This window comes from Pteropus medius, unplaced genomic scaffold (genome assembly GCF_902729225.1).
Source record: "Pteropus medius unplaced genomic scaffold, Ma_sr-lr_union100, whole genome shotgun sequence".
In the NCBI taxonomy this organism is placed as follows: Eukaryota; Metazoa; Chordata; class Mammalia; order Chiroptera; family Pteropodidae; genus Pteropus; species Pteropus medius.
The window spans coordinates 2,537,288-2,559,648 of record NW_024355327.1 but is presented as its reverse complement, the minus strand read 5'-3'; the positions used below and the strand labels follow the sequence as shown (position 1 = coordinate 2,559,648).

The 22,361-nt window shown below is 37.0% G+C and overlaps 1 protein-coding gene across 3 annotated transcripts in view; it reads right to left on the bottom strand.

The window, feature by feature from the left end:
* The window catches only part of CFAP20DC (CFAP20 domain containing), a 209,287-nt gene that overhangs the window by 17,019 nt on the left and 169,907 nt on the right, over positions 1 to 22,361 (bottom strand). The window contains exon 15 of one of the 3 annotated variants that reach the window (XM_039858615.1): positions 17,718 to 17,992. The exons of the other annotated variants lie outside the window; for them this stretch is intronic. Coding sequence (XP_039714549.1) covers positions 17,923 to 17,992 — 70 coding nt within the window. The 3' untranslated portion in view covers positions 17,718 to 17,922. Of the gene's footprint in view, positions 1 to 17,717; positions 17,993 to 22,361 lie in introns of those variants that run through there. 3 annotated transcript variants of the gene reach the window in all.

The following is a 22,361-nucleotide window of genomic DNA, read 5'->3' as shown; positions in this document are numbered from 1 at the left end:
ATATGTGAATAAATGGGCTTGGCATTGTTTCAATAAAATCTTACAAAAAATATCTTGTAATGGGCAGGATCTGGCTTGCAGGCTACAGTTGAATGACCTCTGTTTTAGAGGAAGGAACTGTGAAGTGGAACATTCTCAAGGCTCTTATGAAAATTCTTGTTGATTTTCCTCCTAAATGCCTTTGATCCTTCTTTCTCACCATCTCTACTTCTACTACCAAAGTCCAAGCAACTTATCTTGCTTCATTATCTGTAGCAAATGCTCTTAATTGGTCCCCTCATAGTCATTCCTTCTGGCTTCATTTCCTTGTTCTCCGCATTGTAGCCTAATTTAAACCTGATTATGTCAATCTTTTGTTTAAAACCCTGCAATGTCATTGGGAAGCTATGGTACTTGGGAGACTCTTTACTCTGGCCTTCGAAGCTTTGACAGACTAATCTCTGTGTATTTTTACCACCACCTCTTGCGTTATTCTCCTGCTAACTCACTAGTCTCCAGCCACATTAGTCTCTCAATTCCTGGAATATGCCATGCTCCTGACCATGATGGGGCCTTTGCTTAGGCTGTGCCCCCTTGTCTAGACCCTGCTCTCCTCCCCTGTTCCCACCCTTCTCTGGCCTGGTGAAATCGTATCGAACTTTGAGATTTCGGCTCAAGCATCACTCCGTTTGGAAATCTTCTCTGATGCTCCCTCGCCAATTCTAGCTGAGCTCCTTTGTCACTCTTTCTATTAGAGCAACTGTGATCTCATTAAGAGCTCTTGTCTCAGCTCATAATTACATCCTCATATGTTTGATCATTTGGTGAATGTACTCTTCTCCCTTTGACTCTAACCAGCACATAGCAGAGTGCTTGGCCCAGAGAAGGTACTTCCTTAATATTTATCAAATGCATGACTATTGAAAGAGTCTCTTTGTCAGTCGAGAATACTGAGCGCCACTCAGTGTTGAAAGTTTCCATAACGGTGAATAATGCAGCTGTTGTGACTCACTCTATTTTCCCTCCATCTTGCTCTTTCTCCACCTGTCAGAAGCATGGTTTTGTTTCCTCATCATGTGCTTGGTACATACACAATTTGGCGTGAATACGGGAAAACACACCTTGTTTCTTTACATACAAGACAGAAAAATTTAATTTTCTGCCTCAGAAAACAGAATGCTTGTTCGGAAATATGTTTACTAGTATTAAAAAAACTCAAAATATATGTTAATTTTTTTAAAGCTTTTATATACAAAAAGAGCTCTCAGTAGCTTTTCTTCATAGGATGCAAATCCTACTTGAAGTAAGAAGTTCAAACTGTAAGTTAGAAACACAAAATGTAAGTTGGGAACTCTTGTATATTTTTTAAGATGGACTGGAATAGGTATTAAGATGCTAGTATTTAATTTTGGTTTGTTTTCTGCAGAAGGTCTCTAACCAGATTCTCAGTATTGGAAGAACAACCCCTATTTAAGTGTTGGGGATTGCATTCTACAACATTCCCACCAAGCGGTTATCTAATCAATCTATACTGATTATAATTCCGCAACTGTGTGCCTTTTCTTCCCCCAGGCAATGTGAACTCCCTTTAATCCAATTGAGAGTGAGATTTCAAAATTTGCTCTTAGGGCAAAATCCAAAATCACTACATTGGCTTAAAGCTTTGCATGGTCTGGTACTTACTATTTCTACAGAATATTTTCGTGCCTTTCCTTTACTGTTACCACCATACTACCCTCGGGCTTCAGAGGGAGAACCACAGCCACATCCTTGGTCCCTTTTCTCATAATTGCTATATAGTAAATGTTTCTATGCCCTCAAAATTCATATGTTGAACCTGATCCCTACTATGATGGTGTTTGGAGGTGGGACCTTTGGGAGGTGCTTACATCATAAGGGTCAAGCCTTCATCTGTGGGACTGTGCCCTTATAAGAGAGACCCCGAAGAACTCCTTTGCCCCTTCGGTCATGTGAGGTTACAGTGTGAATATGGTTGTCTACGAACCAGGAGGAGGAGCTGTGATCATATTATAAGCTCCATAAGGCAGACAATCATGTCTCTCTTCTTCACCTTGGGCTTGACATATATTAGATGCTCAATAAATGTTTGTCGAATGAATGAATGCCTGTAGGAAGGCTAGGGCTATAACAGAAAGACCTACAAGGGAGAGTGAAAAGATTGGGAAATGGAAGAGTTCTCTGAGAAAGACCTGGTAGAGAGGAGGTCAGGAGAACATGCTCTGAGAGCAGTGAGAGGAATAGCAGGAGCCAGAAAAGGCAGCTAGTTGAGAACGATATGAGAATTATTTTCCCCAGACATTTCTTCTCTTCTCCTCCTAAAAGGGCTCCCAGAGGATGTCTGCATTACGGTTACATCTGGAATAGGATCACATCTCTTCCACAGAAAAAGTTAGGTAATGCATTGCATAAACAAGCACTATATTTTCATCTCATATCAATCCATGTGTTTTTGAAGACATGCAACAAACACTCACACAAAAGGGAAAATCATACTTTTTCTTCTTCTGGCCTCTATAAAATCACCTCTCCTGACCATGTCTTTGTCAGAAAATCCATTAAAGAGAGGACCCAGCTTTCTCCAAGTATTCAATGTTTCAAGAAATCACCAAATGATTAACTTCTCTTACTCTATTAAATATATTTTATGTGTTCTCTACAGAACTGAATATCTTTCCTTTTTGGCAGTATTTTCCCTCAGGTTAAGAAAAAATTAATGACATAGCATCTTTGGACCATTTTACAGACACTGACTCATTAGATATGGCAGATAATTCAACCCTGGAGGCACAAATCCAGGCATCAGCTATCAAATTCAACTACATATGAACAGTAATATCCCATCTACTTGAGACAGTATGGAAAGAGGCCAATCCTTTCTTTGCCATCTCTATAGTGTTATCAGCCTAGCTGCTTTATAACTTTACATTGAATAGATATTTACCAAGCCTATGCAGTGTCACAGACTTTATGCTGTGTACTGAGGAATAAGATATGAGTCTGCTTTTGAGGATTCAGTCTCCTAGAGAGAGACTGGTAGATCAAAACTTATAAGAAAGTGAAGTAAGTATTGTTAGATAGAGGTAAGCCCAGGGAACCTCTTATAGTTAGAAGGGTTCAGATAAAGCTTTCTAGCAAAAGTGATGAAAAGATTGTTCCTGAAGGATGAGAATGAGGCAGAAAAATAGAGAAAAGGTGGAAGGATATTCTAGAAGGAACAGCATGCACTACAGCAGAAAGGTGTGGGGAGCTGGGGGTACCCCCAGCATTACAAAATCATGGGCACTGGCATGCATATGTGTTGGATGTCGAGACTGTGGTCTCTTGCTGAAGAAGGCAGGGGTCTTGGAAGGCAAATAAAGATGTTCCTACTTTATTCTGAAGGCCTGAGGACCTATTGAAGATAATAAGCTAGAAGAATCTTGGTTTGCGTTTTAGAAAGATCACAGTGGCAGTTGTGTGGAGAATGGATTGGTGGGGAAAAGGGACGGGCTAGAACAATCAATCAGGAATTTGTTATTGTATAATCTAGGCCAAAGTAATGTGTTATTTTGGAAATTTAGTATATATGTATATGAAAATACATGTGTATGAAAATATATATATGTCTGAAGATACATATCAGGAACATAGAACTTTCCTCTTGACAAAATTCATTTCCCATTGTATCAGAATGAGGTTGTAACATACAGAAATCTCCCAAGAAGACATCTTGTTTTTATCATCCTGTGAGAGTGAAGGTCTCTAGAGATGGCAGTTTGTCTCAAGGACCTTACAGTCTAATGAGGAATATTTTTTTCTGTGTCCCATGTACTATCTAAGTCAAATTCAAAGAGTTATTGAGTGTCCACGTACCCAACGCTGTGTTGGCTACAAAAGGATAGAGAATACAAAATATGGTCTCAGACAAGTAGGCAAAGATATGAACAGACAGCTCAGAAGAAAAGACATATAAATGCCTCCCCACCCCATTATGGAAAGATGTTTGATCACGTATGTAATTATAGAAATGCAAATTAAAATAATGAGATACTACTGACACATGGTAGCTTGGCAAAGGTTGTAAAGTTTCATGAAACTCAGTGTGAGCTGGTAGGAACATATATTGGTGAAGAATTTGGCAATATCTATCAAAATTACCTTTTGACTAAATAATTTCATTGCTAGAAATTTATTGTAAATACATACTTGCGCCAGTTCACAAAGATATGCTCATGAGGATGTTTATTACAGCACTGTTTACAGTAAAGGGAAACTGGAAACCACCTAAGTGTCCATTAGCAGATAAGCGGCTGAATAAACACGGTACATCTAAATAACGAAACAATATCCAGCGATTAATGAAGAATGTGTTGATCTACAAGTATAAATTCAAAAAGATGTACAAAATGTATTCAGTTAAAATCTAAAAAGCAAGTTGTAGAATAGTCTAGATTTTCATCCCATTTCTGTTGAAAAAATATGTAAATAAAAAAATATTTTCTCGTATATACATATAAAGTTTCTGAAGGATGCCCAAGACAGTGGCAGCCATCATCATACCTGGGAGTAGAAATGTGGGGTAAGGGGTAAGACCTATTTTTTATTTTCTATTTTTCTATTCTGGTTGAATTTTATTTTATTTTTTTAGTACTTTATTTTTTTAATTCAGATTCTCTCTCTTCAAGAGCTTCCAATTTGATGGCATCTATAAGAAAACTCCTCTGAGACAAAGCTTCAAAATATCTTCAGAAAATGTTTTAGGTGACAAGTGCTTATTGGAAACAGCAGTCTTGATTTGTCTCACAACCAACAAGGAGAGAGGGAAAGGGTGCCTTCCTCATGCCAACGTGCACCGTCTGAGCTGATCCTAGCAGCCTTCCCCATTGGAAATATCAACTTCAATGATGAAAGCAGAACGTTTTAGGTCTTTATAAATAAATGTTGGTACTGTTCCTGAAAATTGTCAAGTTTTCATTTGCATAAACAACAGCCGCTTTATCTAATGCTATAGATAATGACTTAAAAAATAGATGGTGGCTTATTATTTGTTTTTAACACATCATTCATGAGCCTGATTATTAAAGCAACATGGTTCCTGGGCTGAAATCTACAATGTCAGATCTGAAAATTCAATGACATAATTTGACAAAGAATGATTATAATGAGCAAGTTGGAAGATGCTCTACAATAGAGGGGAGGCCAGGCTAAAAGCTCAGAGGAAATATATACATTTTTTAAAATTTTTTTATTTTAGGAGATATTCAAGAGAATATGTGAAAAGAAGTTTAATATTATGTTTTAATCTGATTTTCAAAGGATTTCTCCCTTCTTCCTTTCTCTCTCTCTCTCTCCCTCTCCTCTCTTTCATTGCTGGAAGATAAAAGGTCTCAGTGTCATGGAAAACTAAGCAGTGACTCACTTTTCTTTTGCCTTTCACTGGAGGAAAATCATTTCGGGGTGAAAATTCTCAAGGAAGTCAGTTTATCTCCTCAAAACAGAAAAAAAACTAATCAAGCATTGTCTGATTAATTAGAGATACTTGAAAAAAATGCTATCAAGACCTACAGCTGTAATCAATTTAATCAACATGCAGCGAGCCAATCTGGTTTTCTTGATTAACAAAGCTGAATGTTAAACAGAAAAGTGTGACATTGTAGTGCCATTAGCTAAAGCTACAAATTGAACATTTTTCCTAAATATCCAAAGTCAGGTCAGGATAAAGTAAAAACTCAGTCTGAGGACCATGGGCATGAACATTTCCGTTCCTCCCATTAATATTTCTATGCCAGAAGAACAAGTTTCATTTAAGTAGTAGAAATGGGTAGTAACTTCAGAATGCTTCAGCGAAGACACACGAAAAACCAACTACCTGGAAAGATTACACAATAATAAAATAAAGACAAAAAAGTGTTGTGAGATTTCTCTCAGTTTATTGTCATCTAAGTTGGTTATGAAATTTATCAGGAACAGACATGCGAGACATAAAGAGATGAAATTTTTATTACATTTTTAAGATGTGAATGTAAAATGCATCTATAGTGTCTGATGAATAAATTGAAAAATTTAATTTCGCTTATTTTATTTTCATGAAGTCAATTTAAATGTCAAGATGTCTAATGCATGATTGGTTTATTAATGGTTTGTTTCTTGCTATAAAGTGATGATTATATTTTGCGTAGTTGGTCTTTGCAATACAGTCTGGAGTTATATCTGTTAAAACAGCAATTCTCAATTTTTTAGGGGTAAAAAAATTTTTTTCTGCTTGGAATTTAGTAAGAGCACAAATAAATACTTTCTAATCAGTGTGTTGCAATATTTGTTGCATCTAATGTTACCAAAATAGTTTCAATATAGAAATATGTAAATAATTTACCTAAAAAATAAATTGAATAGAATTCAAGGTAATCTTAATACCATTCCCATTCCCATACGTTTACTTGAAATAAAGGGGAAAGAAAAAAGTAGACATGGCATATAGTAGTCATTCAATAAATAATTATGGAGTGAACCACTGAAGAGTTAAAGCTTACGCACTAGTAATATATTATGGCAGCTATGATTTTGGCTGGCCACTTTTCCTTTCCCTCTTTTGAGAAACTAGCTCTTTTTTCCATTAGGCAACCCATTCCACATGGTTTGGGGGTTAAGCCTTCCTTCACTCCTAATATGGGGGCAGGCATGAGACTCAAGCTAGGCCAGAGTCCACTCTTGGACTTTTGCTGGGTAAATAGGGTTGTGACTCATGTCCACCCAAGTATGCATATGTGAATGACATCTATCGAGTATATTTTTCCAACCGAAAAAGAAAGGCTGAACAAAAACTATATGAAGCTGTGATAGTTTTCAAGAGGTCCTTTAGAACCTCTACATTTTTATGGGAGGCTTAAATATTACTGTTTTACTCAGCAAAAGGATGCACATAGAATGAGGACTTACATTCCAAATAAACACAGCATCACTGAAGATGCAGGGGAAACAACTGTCCCTCCAAATGATAGGTTTCATCTTCATATCTTTGAGGAACATTAAAAAAATATCTGAATGCCTGTTCTATGCCACATTATACTTCTGTTCTCGATATTGACAATACAGTGGTGACCAAGTCACAGTCTCTCCTCACATGGAGCTTACAGTCTAGAGTTGGAGACAGACAATCAATCAATCAATCAATCAATATAAATAAATAAACAAAGAAGTGAAGGGGTTAGAATATGCCACCCCCAAAACTATGCTGATTTGACATAAAGATTCTTTTGAGCTGAGGTTATGAGAAAAAGTAGACACAAGAAAACCTCTCAGCCCTTCCCTCTCTACCAGGAAGGGTAGGACGATTCTACTGGAGACAATTCTAGACTGTTCTCAGAGACAGTACCAGAGGAATCGACATAATAAACCTTACTAACTAGCTCTTATCTTCCAATAGTTTCCCCAATATTTATCCTGCCACAGTTTGCCACCCCTAGAAGCTCAAAGTCCTCTTCCTTTGTCTTGTCACTTTTCTACAAAATTTATTGTTCTTTTGTTAAGATGTTGTATAGGCCCAAGTTCTAACCATTCTCTTGAGTTACTCATCACTGAGTGTTTCAGAAGTATGCACAATGCAGGTGTTAATAAGCTTTTGTTTATTTTGCTCTTGTTAATTTTTCTTTTGCCCATTTAATTTGCAGGAGAACCTAGGAGGGTAGAGAGAAAAAGGTTTCTTTCTACAGAAGGAATATTATTTCTGATAAAAAATGCTATAGAAATTTAAAAATAAAAGATTTAGTGAGTATTTCATAATAACAACTCTAGCACAGAGTAAAGGTGATAGGTTCTCATAAAAACTCCAATCTATTGCATACAGACTGATTCTAAATGCACAGGGAGAATGGGAACCACAGAATGGCTGACTTCGGCCATTTCTCGGAGATAGATGTTTCTAATACAACGGGCTTCTCAGATGAACAAATGAAATTCACATTTAAACCAGGTTTACCAGGGAAATCCTATTGCTGAGAGGCCGCAGGCACTTTTGAGCTCTTGGATGTGTAGAGCACTGTCCAAAGAATGGAGAGGCAATGTGGAATCAAAGAGAAAAATTCCATGACCTTAGATTGACTATCTCAACTTCTAGGATCGATTTCATAAAACCTAGCAAGGCCTGGCTGGCTACAAAATGAAACACTGACATATTCCTATGTTGCATATCTGGATGAATAAGTGGTTAGGGTGGGACTGTCACAACAGCAATGGCTGTCACCACCACAATGGAAAATATTTCGATAATCCAATGTGGAGCTGGACATTAGACACGTAGTAGGGTACCAACATAGCATATAATTTAAGTTGCACAGTTTTTGATTTGACCTTAAATTTTCTTTTAGCTTTGACACCTTTGGGTTAAACTCTGTGTCCATTTCTTCACCTAGAATACGGGGATAACAGAATTTACCACACTAGATTGTGGCAGGGATTAAATAAAGTAATATAGCAAATTCTCACTACTCACTGCCTGCTACAAAAATGGAATCAATATGTGATAGAAATGTAGTAATAGTAATAATGTTAGTAGATGTTATTATTATTTGAAATTACAGAAAAAGATTCACTTTCAAGCAACTTTGTATAACACCCTTTACAGTTATAAGACAACTACATGTTAAATGCTTTGTAATTAAGTCCTTAGTAAATCAAGAGCAGACTTTGCAGCCTTTTCGAACTTTAACTAGAGAATAACTGCCTTAAAATTAGAATACAAAATAAAACCACCTCAACCTTTCTGTGGAATGATGGGACTTAATGGTGTAGAAAGAGTAGGTGGGGTTTAAATTAATGCTCTCTGGGCTTTTGTAAAGAATAACTAGAGGGTATCATTTTCATCATTAAGTGTGTCAGATTATCAGATACCATATTTATGTACTGATTTCCATTTTCTTTTCAAAGTTTGGTTATTCCTTTATGTTCAGTAGTCAAATAAAACAATGATATGCTAAAAAGAAGGCTCTGTGAGGTGAATGACAATTTAATTTTTCCCCAGCGTTGGCTGGTTGCACAAGAAAATAAAGAACTAGAGAAAGCTGACAGGATCTTTAGTTGATTAGATTTATTTCCTAGCAGTTGTAGGGTGTGTTAATTGTAACATTTCAGTTAATGAAAAATATTGTGATAGAATGCTGATGTGGGTGATAAACGGACTTTTGAACAGATACGATGGTAAAATGTTATTTTAAAAACACTGGGAGAAAATAATCAGAATTCTTTGAGTAAATTGGGCTTGCCAAGGAAGGCAATAATTCTTTCACATCGCCATGCTACCTTCATCATCATAATTATTTTTATGGTGTTACTGCAGCTGCTATTCAATCTAAATATGGACCTCATTCCATATAGAAAGCTCACACGCTAAATTGTAAAAAGGCAGAAAGATACAGAAACATTAAAATGCCAGAAAGAGCAAAGCGACTATTTTAGACTAAGAATTACACTAATGGTTTTTATGGATAAATTCTTTTATTAAAGTACAACATACATGTAGAAAACTGCGCATATAATAAATGTATAGTTCAATGAATGATCCTAAAGTAACCATAACCACCACCTGGGCCAAGAATACTCCTCCTCCTAATCATTATATTCCCTGCTCCCCAAAAGTAGCTCAGATGGTGACTTTTTTAAAAAAAATTAAGTTTATTGGGTGTAATGTTGGTTAATAACATTATACATGTTTCAGGTGTACAATTCTAGATGGCGACTTCTAACACTAACAATTAGTTGGTCTGCTTCTGAACCATGTATAAATAGAACAATACGTATTCCTCAGTTGTCTAGCTTATTTCCCTCAATATTACATTTGTAAAATTCATCCATGTTTTTTAGTATAAATAGAATTCCACTGTGTGAATATATCACAATTTACTTATGCCATGCCTTCTACTATTAAAGGTGACTGGGTTGTTTCCAATTCAGGGCTGCCATGGATGTGTTTATGCTGAGGGGAAAAACTTTTTCCTTTTCCACTTGGGTCCAGTGGTTGGGGGCCTGCAAATTAACTGACAATAGCCACATGAACAGGTAAAGAGAAAAGTTTACTTACATGTACACATCGTGGGAGTTGCTCAGTAATAAGTAACTCACTGAATAGCCAGAGATAAAAGTTTATATAAGAACTTAACAAAAGGGGTGGGTTTAGGTCTTAAGGGGGAAAGTATGGAAAATTGTATTGATTAATTGATACTAATGGGAATGGGCATTCTGTCTTCATGGCAGCCGAATGGCAGCTGTATTTTTGGGAGGCCCTGCTTTAGTCAGATCAGGGAAGTTCAGATAAGCCTTCTTTCTGCACCTTTTGTAGTTCAAACATTTTCACTGTAAAACCATCTTTACATCAACCCTGGGGGTCTCAGTGAGTCCCCATAATTGATATGTTTTGGGCGCACATATGTATGTACTCCACTGGCCATGTATCTAGGAGGGTAACTATTGGTTAAAAGGATATAGTACGTTCGGCTTATGTAGATGCTGCCACAACATTTTTCTAAAGTAGTTGTGTTAACTTATACTCCCACAGGCAGTGTGTGAGGGTTCTATCTCCTCCATATCCTCAACAAACTTATTGAAATTTTACATTTCAGCTGCTGTGATGGGGTGTAGTAGAATTATAGTGTGCTTCTTCTTCTACACTGTGGCATGCTTTTTTACCTTAAGTAGTGTCCTTTAATAAATCCCTAATTTTAATATAGTCCAATTTATCATCATTATCCTTTATGAAACTTGAGACCTTTTTAAGAAAACTTTTCTACCCCAAGGCCATGAAGCATTTCTTAGAAGGTGCCTTCTAGAATTGGGTTGTTCAACGTGGTAGTCGTCACTAACCAGGAGCGGCTACTGAGCACTTGAAATGGAGCTAGTCTAAATCAAGATGGGCTATGGATATATATAAAACATACACTGGATATCAAGGACTTAATATGAAAAAAGAATGTAAAGTATCTCATTAATATAATATTTTATACTGATTGCAAAGGGGCCAACAAACAATGAGAATGACATAAAGATTACTTTAAATTGAAGACATTTAGACAAATAGCAGATGCAGAAAGAAATCTTATCTGCAATTCTCTCATCTGTCTAAGGTAGAACTTTCAAGAGTCAGCTGCTACAAACGTCACACTCTGGGAAAATCTCCAGTCAGAGAGGCAACTGACCTTTATCAACTGGACATTTTAAGAAATTGTGTCAACAAGCCTTATCAGAACCTTTCATCGTTTTCCTACCCTCACACCCCGCTGGTTGTACAGAGGGCCACTCCTTATAGAATGTTTCCACGTGCACGTGTAGTAAACTCTTTCTCCTGTTAATTCGTTGTCTGTTAATTTACAGCGCCCCCTGCCCCAAACCTATCACTCGAACCTAAGCTGAAGGAGAAAATGTTTTCCTCCCATAAATTACACATTGGAGTGATAATGTTTTGGATATACTGGGTTAAATAAAATATATTATTAAAATTAATTTTACCTGTTTTAAAATTTTTAAATATGGTTACTAGAAAATTTTAAATTACATGGGTGGCTCACATTCTATTTCAAGTGGACAGTAGCTCTAGATAATGTTTTCTTCCTCAGATGTGATTCCTTTGCTCTGGCAAGTAATTAAGGCAATTACAATGATTCAAAATAAATGTGTTTTGAACCCTCTAGAGACCTAGTCTATTTCTGGTTAATGCTTTTACTCCAGGTGTAGCACTCTAGGGCTTACTATGGCCCCAACTCCTTATTGGTCGTGAACTCCAATTTTTGTCCCCCAAGCACATAAAGTTGTTGAAGGCTCTGCTCAGCTCCTCAGCCTCTCAGCTGCTCCTTTCTGAAGTGGAATTATTCCTGAGAAAATTGGCATAATGTGAAAGCTGCCTCTCTTGGCTTCCCTTCCCTTCTGGAGCAAGACTCTGTAAATTCTCACTTCCTGGGAAGCTCTCCAATGGCTTTAATCAGATGATTCTCATATTTTGTCTGGCTTCTCTGGTTGTTCTCAGAGGGATGTTCAGTGTGAAACAACTAAGTCTGCTATTGCCAGAGGAAGAACTTAAATTAATTAAGTTAAAAATATATTATACCTGTCATTTAATATTGTAAGATTTTAATTATGGTTGATATGGAGAACTGAGTCAGGGTTGTGGAGAAGAAGCAGTATTAATCTCACTTTAGTTAAGGAAGACTTTACAGAAGAGGGGGATGACTTTTAGAGTAGGAGACATTAGCAAGGTGATAATTCCAGGGTTAGGGAGTATCACACAGGGCTAAGACTAGAGTCCATCTGATTACCTAGCTGACTAAGTAATGGAAATGCTAGTTCAATTAGGTTATAAATCACATGCTAATTCCAATTGGTCTGCAGTACCTTATTGAGAAGGATTTTAAGTTTACAGTGGGGCTCAAAGTGCAAGAAGATTGTGATCCACTAGCAATGTCTGTAATATACAAAAGATGGGGCATAGCTGCACATGAATGTGAATCATAACATCCCAGAAATCATAAGCTATGATTGAATTATCATGCATCAAAGTATGATAGAATTAGACTGTTTGTAAATTAAAATAATTTAGATATATCGTGTGAGGGTTCTAAACATGCCATCCTAAAATAATGCTGCTTTGACATATAATTATTTTTAGCTGAAGACACTTCAGAAACAGTAGATTCAGGAAAAGCTCTGATATCCCACTTTCTATCTAAAAGCAGGACATAACGTTTCTCAAGAGAAAGGTGCCATTTCTGGTATAGGGTACAGCTCAATCACCACAGACTAATACCAGGCCAGAGATAGCACCGAGAGGAAGCTACAAAACAAACCTTACTAAAACAACCTTTATTTTCCATTAGTTTCCTTTGTATATTTATCCTACCACAGTCTGACACCCCTAAGTCTTGTCACTTCTCTACAAATTTATTATTCTGTGTGTAGATGTTATATAAGCTCCAAGTTCTAACCACTGCTTTGAGTTACTCATCACTGAGTTTCTCGTAGGTATATTTGTGCTGAACACATAAAATAGAATTTGTATGCTTTTCTCTTGTTAATCTGCCTTTTGTCAGTTTAATTTTCAGGGCTCAGAACCTAGGAAGATAGAGAAAAAAGACTTTCCCCCTTACCTACAATCACATCACTTCAAATTGGCCGTTGATCAATATTAACATGGTAGAAGATCTTTAACGGAGGCCCAAAGGGCTTTATATTCAGCTATGGTCCACTAAAGTTATAATAAATGTCCTGCAGGGACAGTGAGTGTGCCTTTCAAATTTATGAAAGACACTAGGCTGAGAGGGAGTATAGATCGGATGATAGAACCGAGATTCAGAACAATCTCAATAGTCAAGAAAATTGGTTCAAACACCAGTACTTATTGTACCACTATTTCTCAAGATCCAGTTCTGTGTTAGGTCATGGCACAAAATGTAATGGTGAGCAAAAATAGATTTCCTGCCCTCTTAGAACTTACAGTGTTGAGGGTGAGACTAACATGAGATAATCAGAAAAGAATGAATAAGTGCTATGAAGTTAAATAATGCTCTAAATAGGAACTCATGGGTTCCTTGGGGAAGTGATGCTTGAAAGGAAATCTAATAAATGAAGAAATATTAACCAGGCAAGGTGGAAGGTAATATAGGGGAAAAATGTTTTAGGAAGAGGGAACAATGGGCAAAGGCCCTGTAATGAAAATATGAAGACAAATCAGTAATATCTATGAAGCATTTCACTGGAATGGTTGTGAGAAGATAATTTCCTGTTGTAAGTGATTTAAATGCCCAGAGAAAAAGTAAATGTAGTGTTAGTATCCTTAAAACATAATTAAAATTTGTAATACAAATGCTAGTTTAGGAAAAAAACTGATTTTAAAAGACAATGATATTTCCTGTAAGGTCGTTGCTGTGATATTTTAGACGATACCTTTTTGTCTAATTTTAAAGCTATATATTTTAATAGAGAATGGTCCAAAATGTTTTTAAGGTCGAACTGGAAATATGTTGATGATTTAAAAATGTATGCAAAGTGCTTTATTATATTATACTACCAGAGTGTTATTGTAGTTTAAAAATATCATTAAATCAGCACAAACCCACACTTATCATTTCCTGCACATTTTTCACACCAAGTTGCCTTCTGACTATGAGTAATCTGTTAATCTGCTCTTTGCCTCACAATTTGTCAAAATGACAGATTCATTCCTTCTCTAATACATAATATCTTCATTTACTGTACGCTTTGCTGCATCTTTCTTTTTTGTTAGCACTGAAATTTAGAAAACCACAAGTAAATTTAGAGAATGTCACATGGGTGGTTGTTCTTGTTTGTTTCCCATTTCTTCCATTATTCTAGCAAGAGAAATTCAAACTTTTCTGGACTCTTAATGTGAATTTACAGTATTTCCAAAATGAAGGCAATTTCAGGTTTCAGTAAAAGTGTTGTTAAAGAGGTTGGAAGAAGGCAAATGGTGAAATACAAAGTAATTGTACCCTTTGCCAAGTCGAAACATTGACCATAACAGAATTTTCTTCCAATGCTCCTGGGCAGTGAATAGATTGTCACCTTCCACTTCCAACTACTAGGTGGAAAGAAAAAGGTATCATTAAGAAAGAAGGAGAGAGAGAGAGAGAGAGAGAAACATTCATCCAGTAGTTTAGGGATGAATTTTCCCCCTCAAAAGATAGAGCTTCATTAGCATAGACACCACTGCTTAATTGAAAGCCATGCTGTGATTTTATTTAAACTGAGACCTTCATTTTTATCATAGTGTGACTGATCTCAGGCCAGGCCAGATCTCAGATTTCTTGTTCTTTGCTATTTTGATAATACAAATGCTTCTGCTTAAAAATTGTTTGCGGTTAATTCAACAGAAGATATGTTACTCTGCCCTCCTTTCTTGCCTTGGATTTCATTGCTTATTAGTCTATAAATTCTGCAAATAAAGAGAATAAAGAACTGAAAAACACAAGAATATGTAAAATTCTAGCCAGCTTTCTTTCATCTTAAATAAGAGATGAAGCACATCATCTACAAATCACCATTTGGCTTCACTTGTCACTGATCCAAGTGCTCACATCATAAAACAAAGGTCACTATTGTTAACCTCAGAGGCCAAAAGCAAAGTTGTTTACAGCAAAATATGAGACGTCGCCTTCTAACTGTCTCATTTCAGCACACACAGATATATTTTTCCATGCGTACACCCAATACTCAACAGCATTATCTTGCTCTGAGCACCAAATTGCATCTGATTTGTCTTAATGGCAAGTGAGCTAAAGGCTTTTAAAAAAATCAATGGACAAGAAAGAGTCAATAGAACAATAATGTTAGTGTTAATTCAATCAAATCAGTTAAAAGTTGTTTGCCTTTTCTCCTTCATGTCATTTTAAACAGGCTGGACATGTGTGACTCGTACTGTATTTTAATATACCGAGTGGGTTTTTATGCGGTAATGAACAGCAAAATATGAAGCTGTAAACTCTGGTAAACATAATATATTGCTTGAGTGAAAAATTATGTGTTTTAACTTTAATCAATGTCAAAATGTAATGTTTTTCATTAACGAGAGAAACAAAAGAATTACAGGGAAGTAAAACCGACTGCCAACCAAAGCAGAGTGCGTGAGGGGGCACAGGCTGCAATTTCTCTATGCCAGGCTTGGTACATGCTCCCAGGTCCCTTGACACCTTTCCTAAAACATTCACACACTTCTGAATGTTTTGATGACACGCTTGATGACATGTAGTGAAGACTGGCCTGTATGGGAGGCCAAAAGCTTGCAAAAGGCACTTTAAAGTCATCTTTCCACGGTGCTCTGCACATAGTCAGTGCTTTGAAAATACTCAATGCATGTTGCTGAAGGTACGAACTGCAACACACTTTCAATCATTTTGTGCTATAGTGCAGGGGTCCTCAATCCCCAGGCCGTGGATGGTACAGGTCCTTGGCCTGTTAGGAGCTGGGCTGTACAGCAGGAGGCGAGCAAGGGCAGGGGTGGGGAGTGGGTAGGGGAGGGTGGTAAGTGAGTGAAGCTTCATCTGTCTTTGCAGCCACTCCCCAGCACTAACATCACCCCCTCAGCTCCACCTCAGATCATCAGGCATTAGCTTCTCATAGGAGCACTGATTCTTGGTGCCAAAAAGGTTGGGGACCACTGCTGTAGTGGTTCTTGTTTAAACAAGGTAAATTATTCTGCATTAGGTTACAAAATGAAGGATGAGGCAGTGAGTCTACGGAAGTGACTGGCTGTTGCCATTTAACCATAATTATGGGCTTCCATTTCTTAGCTTCATGTCATTATCCTGGACCTCAACCTGCATTCCCCTCCTCTCCCCTTCAGATAGAATAGAGGCGAATGTTACAAACTGGAATTAATACTTTGACTTTTTAAAGGTGCCCATTACTCTAGAAGGGGAAGGTGAATCTTTTAATTAAAAGCCGAAACTATAAAATGTTAGAATGGTAAATAATTGCTTTGGTAATCACCTTTTTTACCCAGGACCCTGAACCAAAGGTAATCTGAGTTTTTCATCTGGATGGATAACAGTGACTGGCGGGCGGGGGGCTGGGTAATTGCGGGAGCTGCACATTCTGCTACTTAAAAATGCTAGGATTCTTCGGGGATCTATCATTTCAGCCATATAAGCTTTGGGAGGTCGGGGGAGAAGATGAAATCTATTGTCCTGAAACTCTCATGGAAATGGGTTTCATGAGTTTGTAATTTTGGAAAACATGACAATGACTAAAATATTGATGAGTATTTTCCCGGCCCTAATGGCTTAAGATTCTCTTATGTAATACAAGTGGAAAAGCAGCAGGCTCAGGCTGAATTGCTAAGTCCCAGTGGCCCAAGAGAGACCTAGTCAGAAAGCAGGCAGACTTCTCAGCTGAGAAACTGGAGTGGGGTCCCCTGCTTCCCAGGCAGGGCCAGAATGAACAAGGAGGGAGAGGAAAGAAAAAGAAAATACTGGTCAAGTGGGCAGGGGTGGCACCCACTCTTTTGGGGTGATGGCTAGTAAAAGGTCTGGGACAGGGTGCCTAGAGCAATCTGGCTCTGGTAGAATAAAGATCAGAATCAGAAATGAAAGCGGGCTGGGCAGGCCAAGTGCCAAGAGCAGAGGAGGAAAGCGAACTGATGGGGCTGAGGACCACCACCTGCCCAATTGTGTTGGTGACGTATTGGGTCCTTTGGAACCTAATGGCAATGGTGCCCCCTAAGTTGTGCAGAGCATGGTCTCAGGTTCAGAGTGGTCAGAGGTGAGAAGCAGGATATTTCTCGAGGGGTTCAGTTTGCCACCAAGGGTGCCCTTAGCTCAGGTTTTCTCTGGGGCAAGGCTAGAGATACTAGGGAAGCCATTCTGAACCTGGCCTTTGCTGTATGTAGACTGAAGAGGAAAGGGGCCCAGCTGAGTCTCTTTGGACCAGGTGTTTTTAAAGTCTGTTGTAAAGGTTGGACTAGTGGACTGCAGATCTCTCTAAGAGCAAGAGGGGTCATGGAGTCACTTGAGTTTAAGAGGGAACCACACCAGAGGCTCAGGTTAGTTCATTCTGTCTCTGTCTCTGTCTCTCTCTATATACCACGTGTGTGTGTGTGTGTGTGTGTGTGTGTGTGTGTGTGTGTGTGTGTGTGTGTGTGTGTGTGAGATACAGTTAATCAGGAAATTCTCTGTTGTACTTTGGTCTGAAGAAGGAATATTTGCTAAAAATCCAACTTACTTATTTTAAAATGATCCAAACAATCATTTGAAGAGGAACATGACATGCAATTTCTGTATTTAATTTCATTTTTTATACATTTTCTCTCTTTTGTGTTGGTGGGGCAAAAACTTAAGCTATAGAGGAGAAACCCATTAGGCTGAGCCCCGACAATTGAAGAGGAAAGAAAAATGAAGCACTGTGATCAGTCCAGAGTAGCGCTTGTAGGTTACGATGACAGGCCAGCTTGCTTCAGTCAGGCCAGCTGAGCCAGCGTGAACTGAGGTCAGTGGTTATTAATCTTCTGTCAAAATCTGCAGAGCTTTATCAGATAGTTATAGTTATAAGTACGTTTATATCACAAAAACATGTGGTAAAGCTGCAAAGGATTCAAGACCTAACACAATCTGCACTGACATTAAAAAAAATATAGATAAGTGATAAAACATAAAGCGAACACTTTAGAAAACCATGCCATTCATTACTGAGCATTCTAGGATTATTTTCTATATTATTTCCATAAACATTTAGAACCTTGTAGAGCCTTAGACTGCCTTCTCTCTTCCCCCTAATTTTCCAATGAGTTGTAAAAATAGTAAGTAATAATCATCATTTGAAATGAAAACTGGTTATCTATTCCATCCATAGGAACAGACAACTAGAACGTAATCACAGCTTATTTTATAAAACCCATTCCTGAGCAAAAATATCTTGAGCTATTTTGAAAAATCTACATAAACACATACATAGATGTGCCTAAGGGACAGCTCTAAACTCCATAAACCAATAGATGGCATTTTAAAATAAATGGTTTAAGTCTGCAAACAGCATCCATTTTGCTCCGTTTGGCAGCATGTAAGTTTACATGCTAGGAAGCACTTCTCAACATGAATGAACTGTGAAATTGTTTCCTCCTACCTAACACTCCTCTAAATCGTATCAGATTATGTTAGCCATTTCTGCACCTTGTCACAGAGGCTGAGGGTGCCCCAAGAGGCAATGTATATGGACACTGGAGGCAAGGATCCCAGCATCCGAGACACTACCTAAACATCAGTCAGTATGTTAAGAAAAAATAATGGGAAATATCACACCCACGCCTACCAATGCAAGAGGAAATGGCTTTGTTGCAAATCTAGACATGCAAGATAATATGATGAGGTAAACCATGTGTATTTCAATTCCTAGACCGTATGTGTCTCAGGAAATGATTACCATTGTATCTCACCTTTATCCAACATCAAGCATTGCCCTATGAGTGTAAGTGAATTCTTTTACTCTGAGAAAAACAATATATGAATATATGCAGTGTTTTAGCTATTTTCATCCTAAAATCAACTCTTCAAAACTCAAATCTGCCTGCTTTGTGGATTGCATGCTATCTTTAACTTTAATCATAAACACAGAAAACTAAGAAGGTAATTATGTTGCAGAAATAAAAATCTTTCCAGAATAAATTATAAATGAAAGACTTTGGTGATTTTGATTGTTCTGTTACATTAATGAAGCTAACTGAAAGTTAACTCTCTAAATATGTATGTATGTGGGTATGAGTTATATAATTAAAAAAATCTTAGGTTCTTAGCCAGTATTACAAGAAATGTTAAAGGGACTTCTTTAAGAAGAAAAAGATGAAAAATATGAATTATAAAATGGCAGTAACTACATCTCTATCAACAATTACTTTCAATGCAAATGGATTAAATGCTCCAATCAAAAGACATAGGGTGGCTGATTGGATAAGAAAACAAAACCCTTACATATGGTGCCTACAAGAGACTCACTTCACATTGAAAGACACATACAGACTGAAAAGTGAAGGGACAGAAAAAGGTATTTCGTGAAAATAGAAGTTAAAAAAAAAAAAAGCCATGGGTAGCAATACTTACAAAATACTTACAAAATAGACTTTAAGAGACAAAGAAGAACCCAGGAATTTCACCTCTGAGTATTTATTTGAAGGAACCCAAAAGACTACTTGGAAGGCACATGTGAATCCATACATTCATTGCGGTATTATTTACAATAGCCAAGACATGGAGGCAACCTGGGTGTTCAGCAGTGGATGAATGGATAAAGAAGAGATGGTACATATGTACAATGAAATATTACTCAGCCATAAAAAAAAATGAAATCTTGCCATCTGCAATGACATGGATAGACATAGAGTATATTGTGCTGAGTGGAGTAAGTCAGATGGGGAAAGACAAATGTCATATGATTTATTTATATGCAATATCTAGAGAACAGGATAAATGAACAAACAACATAGAAACAAGCTCATAGATAGCATTTTGATGGTTGCCGGATTGGTGGAGGAGTTTGGGAGATTGGGTGAAGGGGAGAGGGGATTAAGAGGTATAAATTGGTAGTTACAAAATAGTCATGGGGATACAGAGTATAGTAAGGGGAATATAGTCAGTAGTATTGTAATAATTGTGTATGGTCAGATGAGTATTGGATTTATCAAGATGATCACCTCATAAGTTATATAAATGTCCTATCACTGTTTTATACACTTGAAAATAATATAATATTGTATGCCAACTGTAATTAAAAAATAAATAAATATTAAAAAATAATCAGGTTCGTAAGTCTCTGAATATTGCGGATATTTCATGAAGCTAATGTGACCATTTCACCTCTCAAAGGGCACCATCATGCTCTCCTCTCGATGGACCTGCATGTGCTCATGTCCCCATCACCATCATGTGCATTACTCTAATCACAATCACACTTAATTCAGGAAATCAAGAGCCCACCTGCTTCTCATTTATCATTCAGAGCCTTTGTATGCCAAACTTTCCATCCAGGATTTAGGTTAGATGCTTGTTTATCCAAGGGAGTAGACTTAGAGACTTTTCATTTCTTATATATTTTTTCATATTCATTATCAGTATCTTTTAACTTTAAAATTTAATTTTAGTCTAAAACATGGGATACTATTTGTAAGAAATATAATAAATAAAAATTTCAAGAATCATAGCTTTCGATTTTAAGTTAAATTATGTGCATTACATGATTCAATTTATCTCATTTTTATATGATGATCTATAGTGAGTGACCTCATAATTTTATCTTCTTCTTTATTTATGGCCCAATAATGCCTTTCTGCCAATTCTCCAAGCTGCTGAATTTATGATCCAAGAACCATGCCATGTAATCTGCAGGTTTCCTGAACACTTATATAATAATGTTCTAGAAAACTGTTGGATAACCTGCTGGCAAAAGAGATTAATGGCATTTTATTTTTTCTTTAAAATTTGGCTCTTCATTTTACGATGTAAAATGTAAATTATTTCTCCCTAAATGAATGAACATTTAATTGTTTAAATAAAATATGCTGTTTATTGGTGAATTTTCTTATATTCTCTTTGAGAATCAAATTTTAAAAGAGATATTTAAAGTCACACGCTACCACATCTAAATGTTAATTAATTAATCTATCTAATATTAAGAAGATGTTTTCTATATAGAGCAGTATTCTCTTCAATAGTGGAACTGGTTTTCATATATAAAGTATATAATGAGTCTCATCGAAGTTGTAGAATCTAAAGATGGGAATGACTACAGAGAACAAGTTATTCAAATCCTTTCCTTTATACATGAGGCTGTTCATATTTTTAGATGAGGTTTGGACAGGTTGAGAGGCTTGCCTGAGATCGTTTACTGGGTTAGTAGCAAAATTAGGATGAGAATTAGGTTCCCTTTCTCCTTTTAATAAGACAAAAGGTTCTACTTTTTAACATGTCTTACTATTACTTTCATTTGTTCATACTAAAAATTCTGACTTTGTTATAATTTGGACCAAAGCTGGATTTCCAGTTACCTTGAAAGTTTACCCATATATGGACAAAAAGAGTTTGCGAGTCAAATCTAGATGAGCTGCATGATTACAAGAGACATATTCACATATCAAGAGATAACTGATTTTAAGAATGTTGAAACACTTTTTTACATATACTGAAATTACAATCTCAATTTTGAAGCTATTATTGTATTTACTTGTGATAGTGACAATTCTCTCTACTAGATAACATGAATGTCCAGATCAAGTGTAAAGACCAAGAATACTTAGAAAAGATTACTAATAAAGAACATTTATTCTACCTATGTCATGAATATTCTGGGCCCCATTAAAAGTCCTGTAAACAGTGGAGGTAGCCTCCTGACAGCCATGTTAGTTTTACATGGCTTTGATTTGCTGTTCATTGTTGACTGGACGAAGTGGATACTTGGCCCAAGCTAGGCCAATCACATTTTCTTTTCTGGAAAGTAGAAACTGGGATTCAGACATAGCCTGCCAGCCTCAGCATGTATTTTGAACTGTAATATGTAAACTCAAGAGCTGTCAGACAGCCATATGTGACTGAGAAGCAGAGAAAGCTGGTGCTCAAAGAAAAGAATGGAACAAACAGGAGGGAGCAAGTGGAACTGGAGTGAGGATTATTTCCAGTTCCTCGTTTCAGGACCCTTCTGAGGCCTGGCTGCTCTTGGGTTCCAGTGTATAGCCCTGGAATAAATAATCTTATTTAATAAATCCCTGCTGTCCTTTTCCTTCTCCTTCTCTTTCTCCTTCTCCTTCTCGTCCCCTCCCCTCCCCTCCCTTCCTCACTCTTCCCCTCTCTCCTTCTCCTACTACTAGATAAGTTGTTTTTGATATGTCCTCCCAATAAGTCTTAATTCAGACA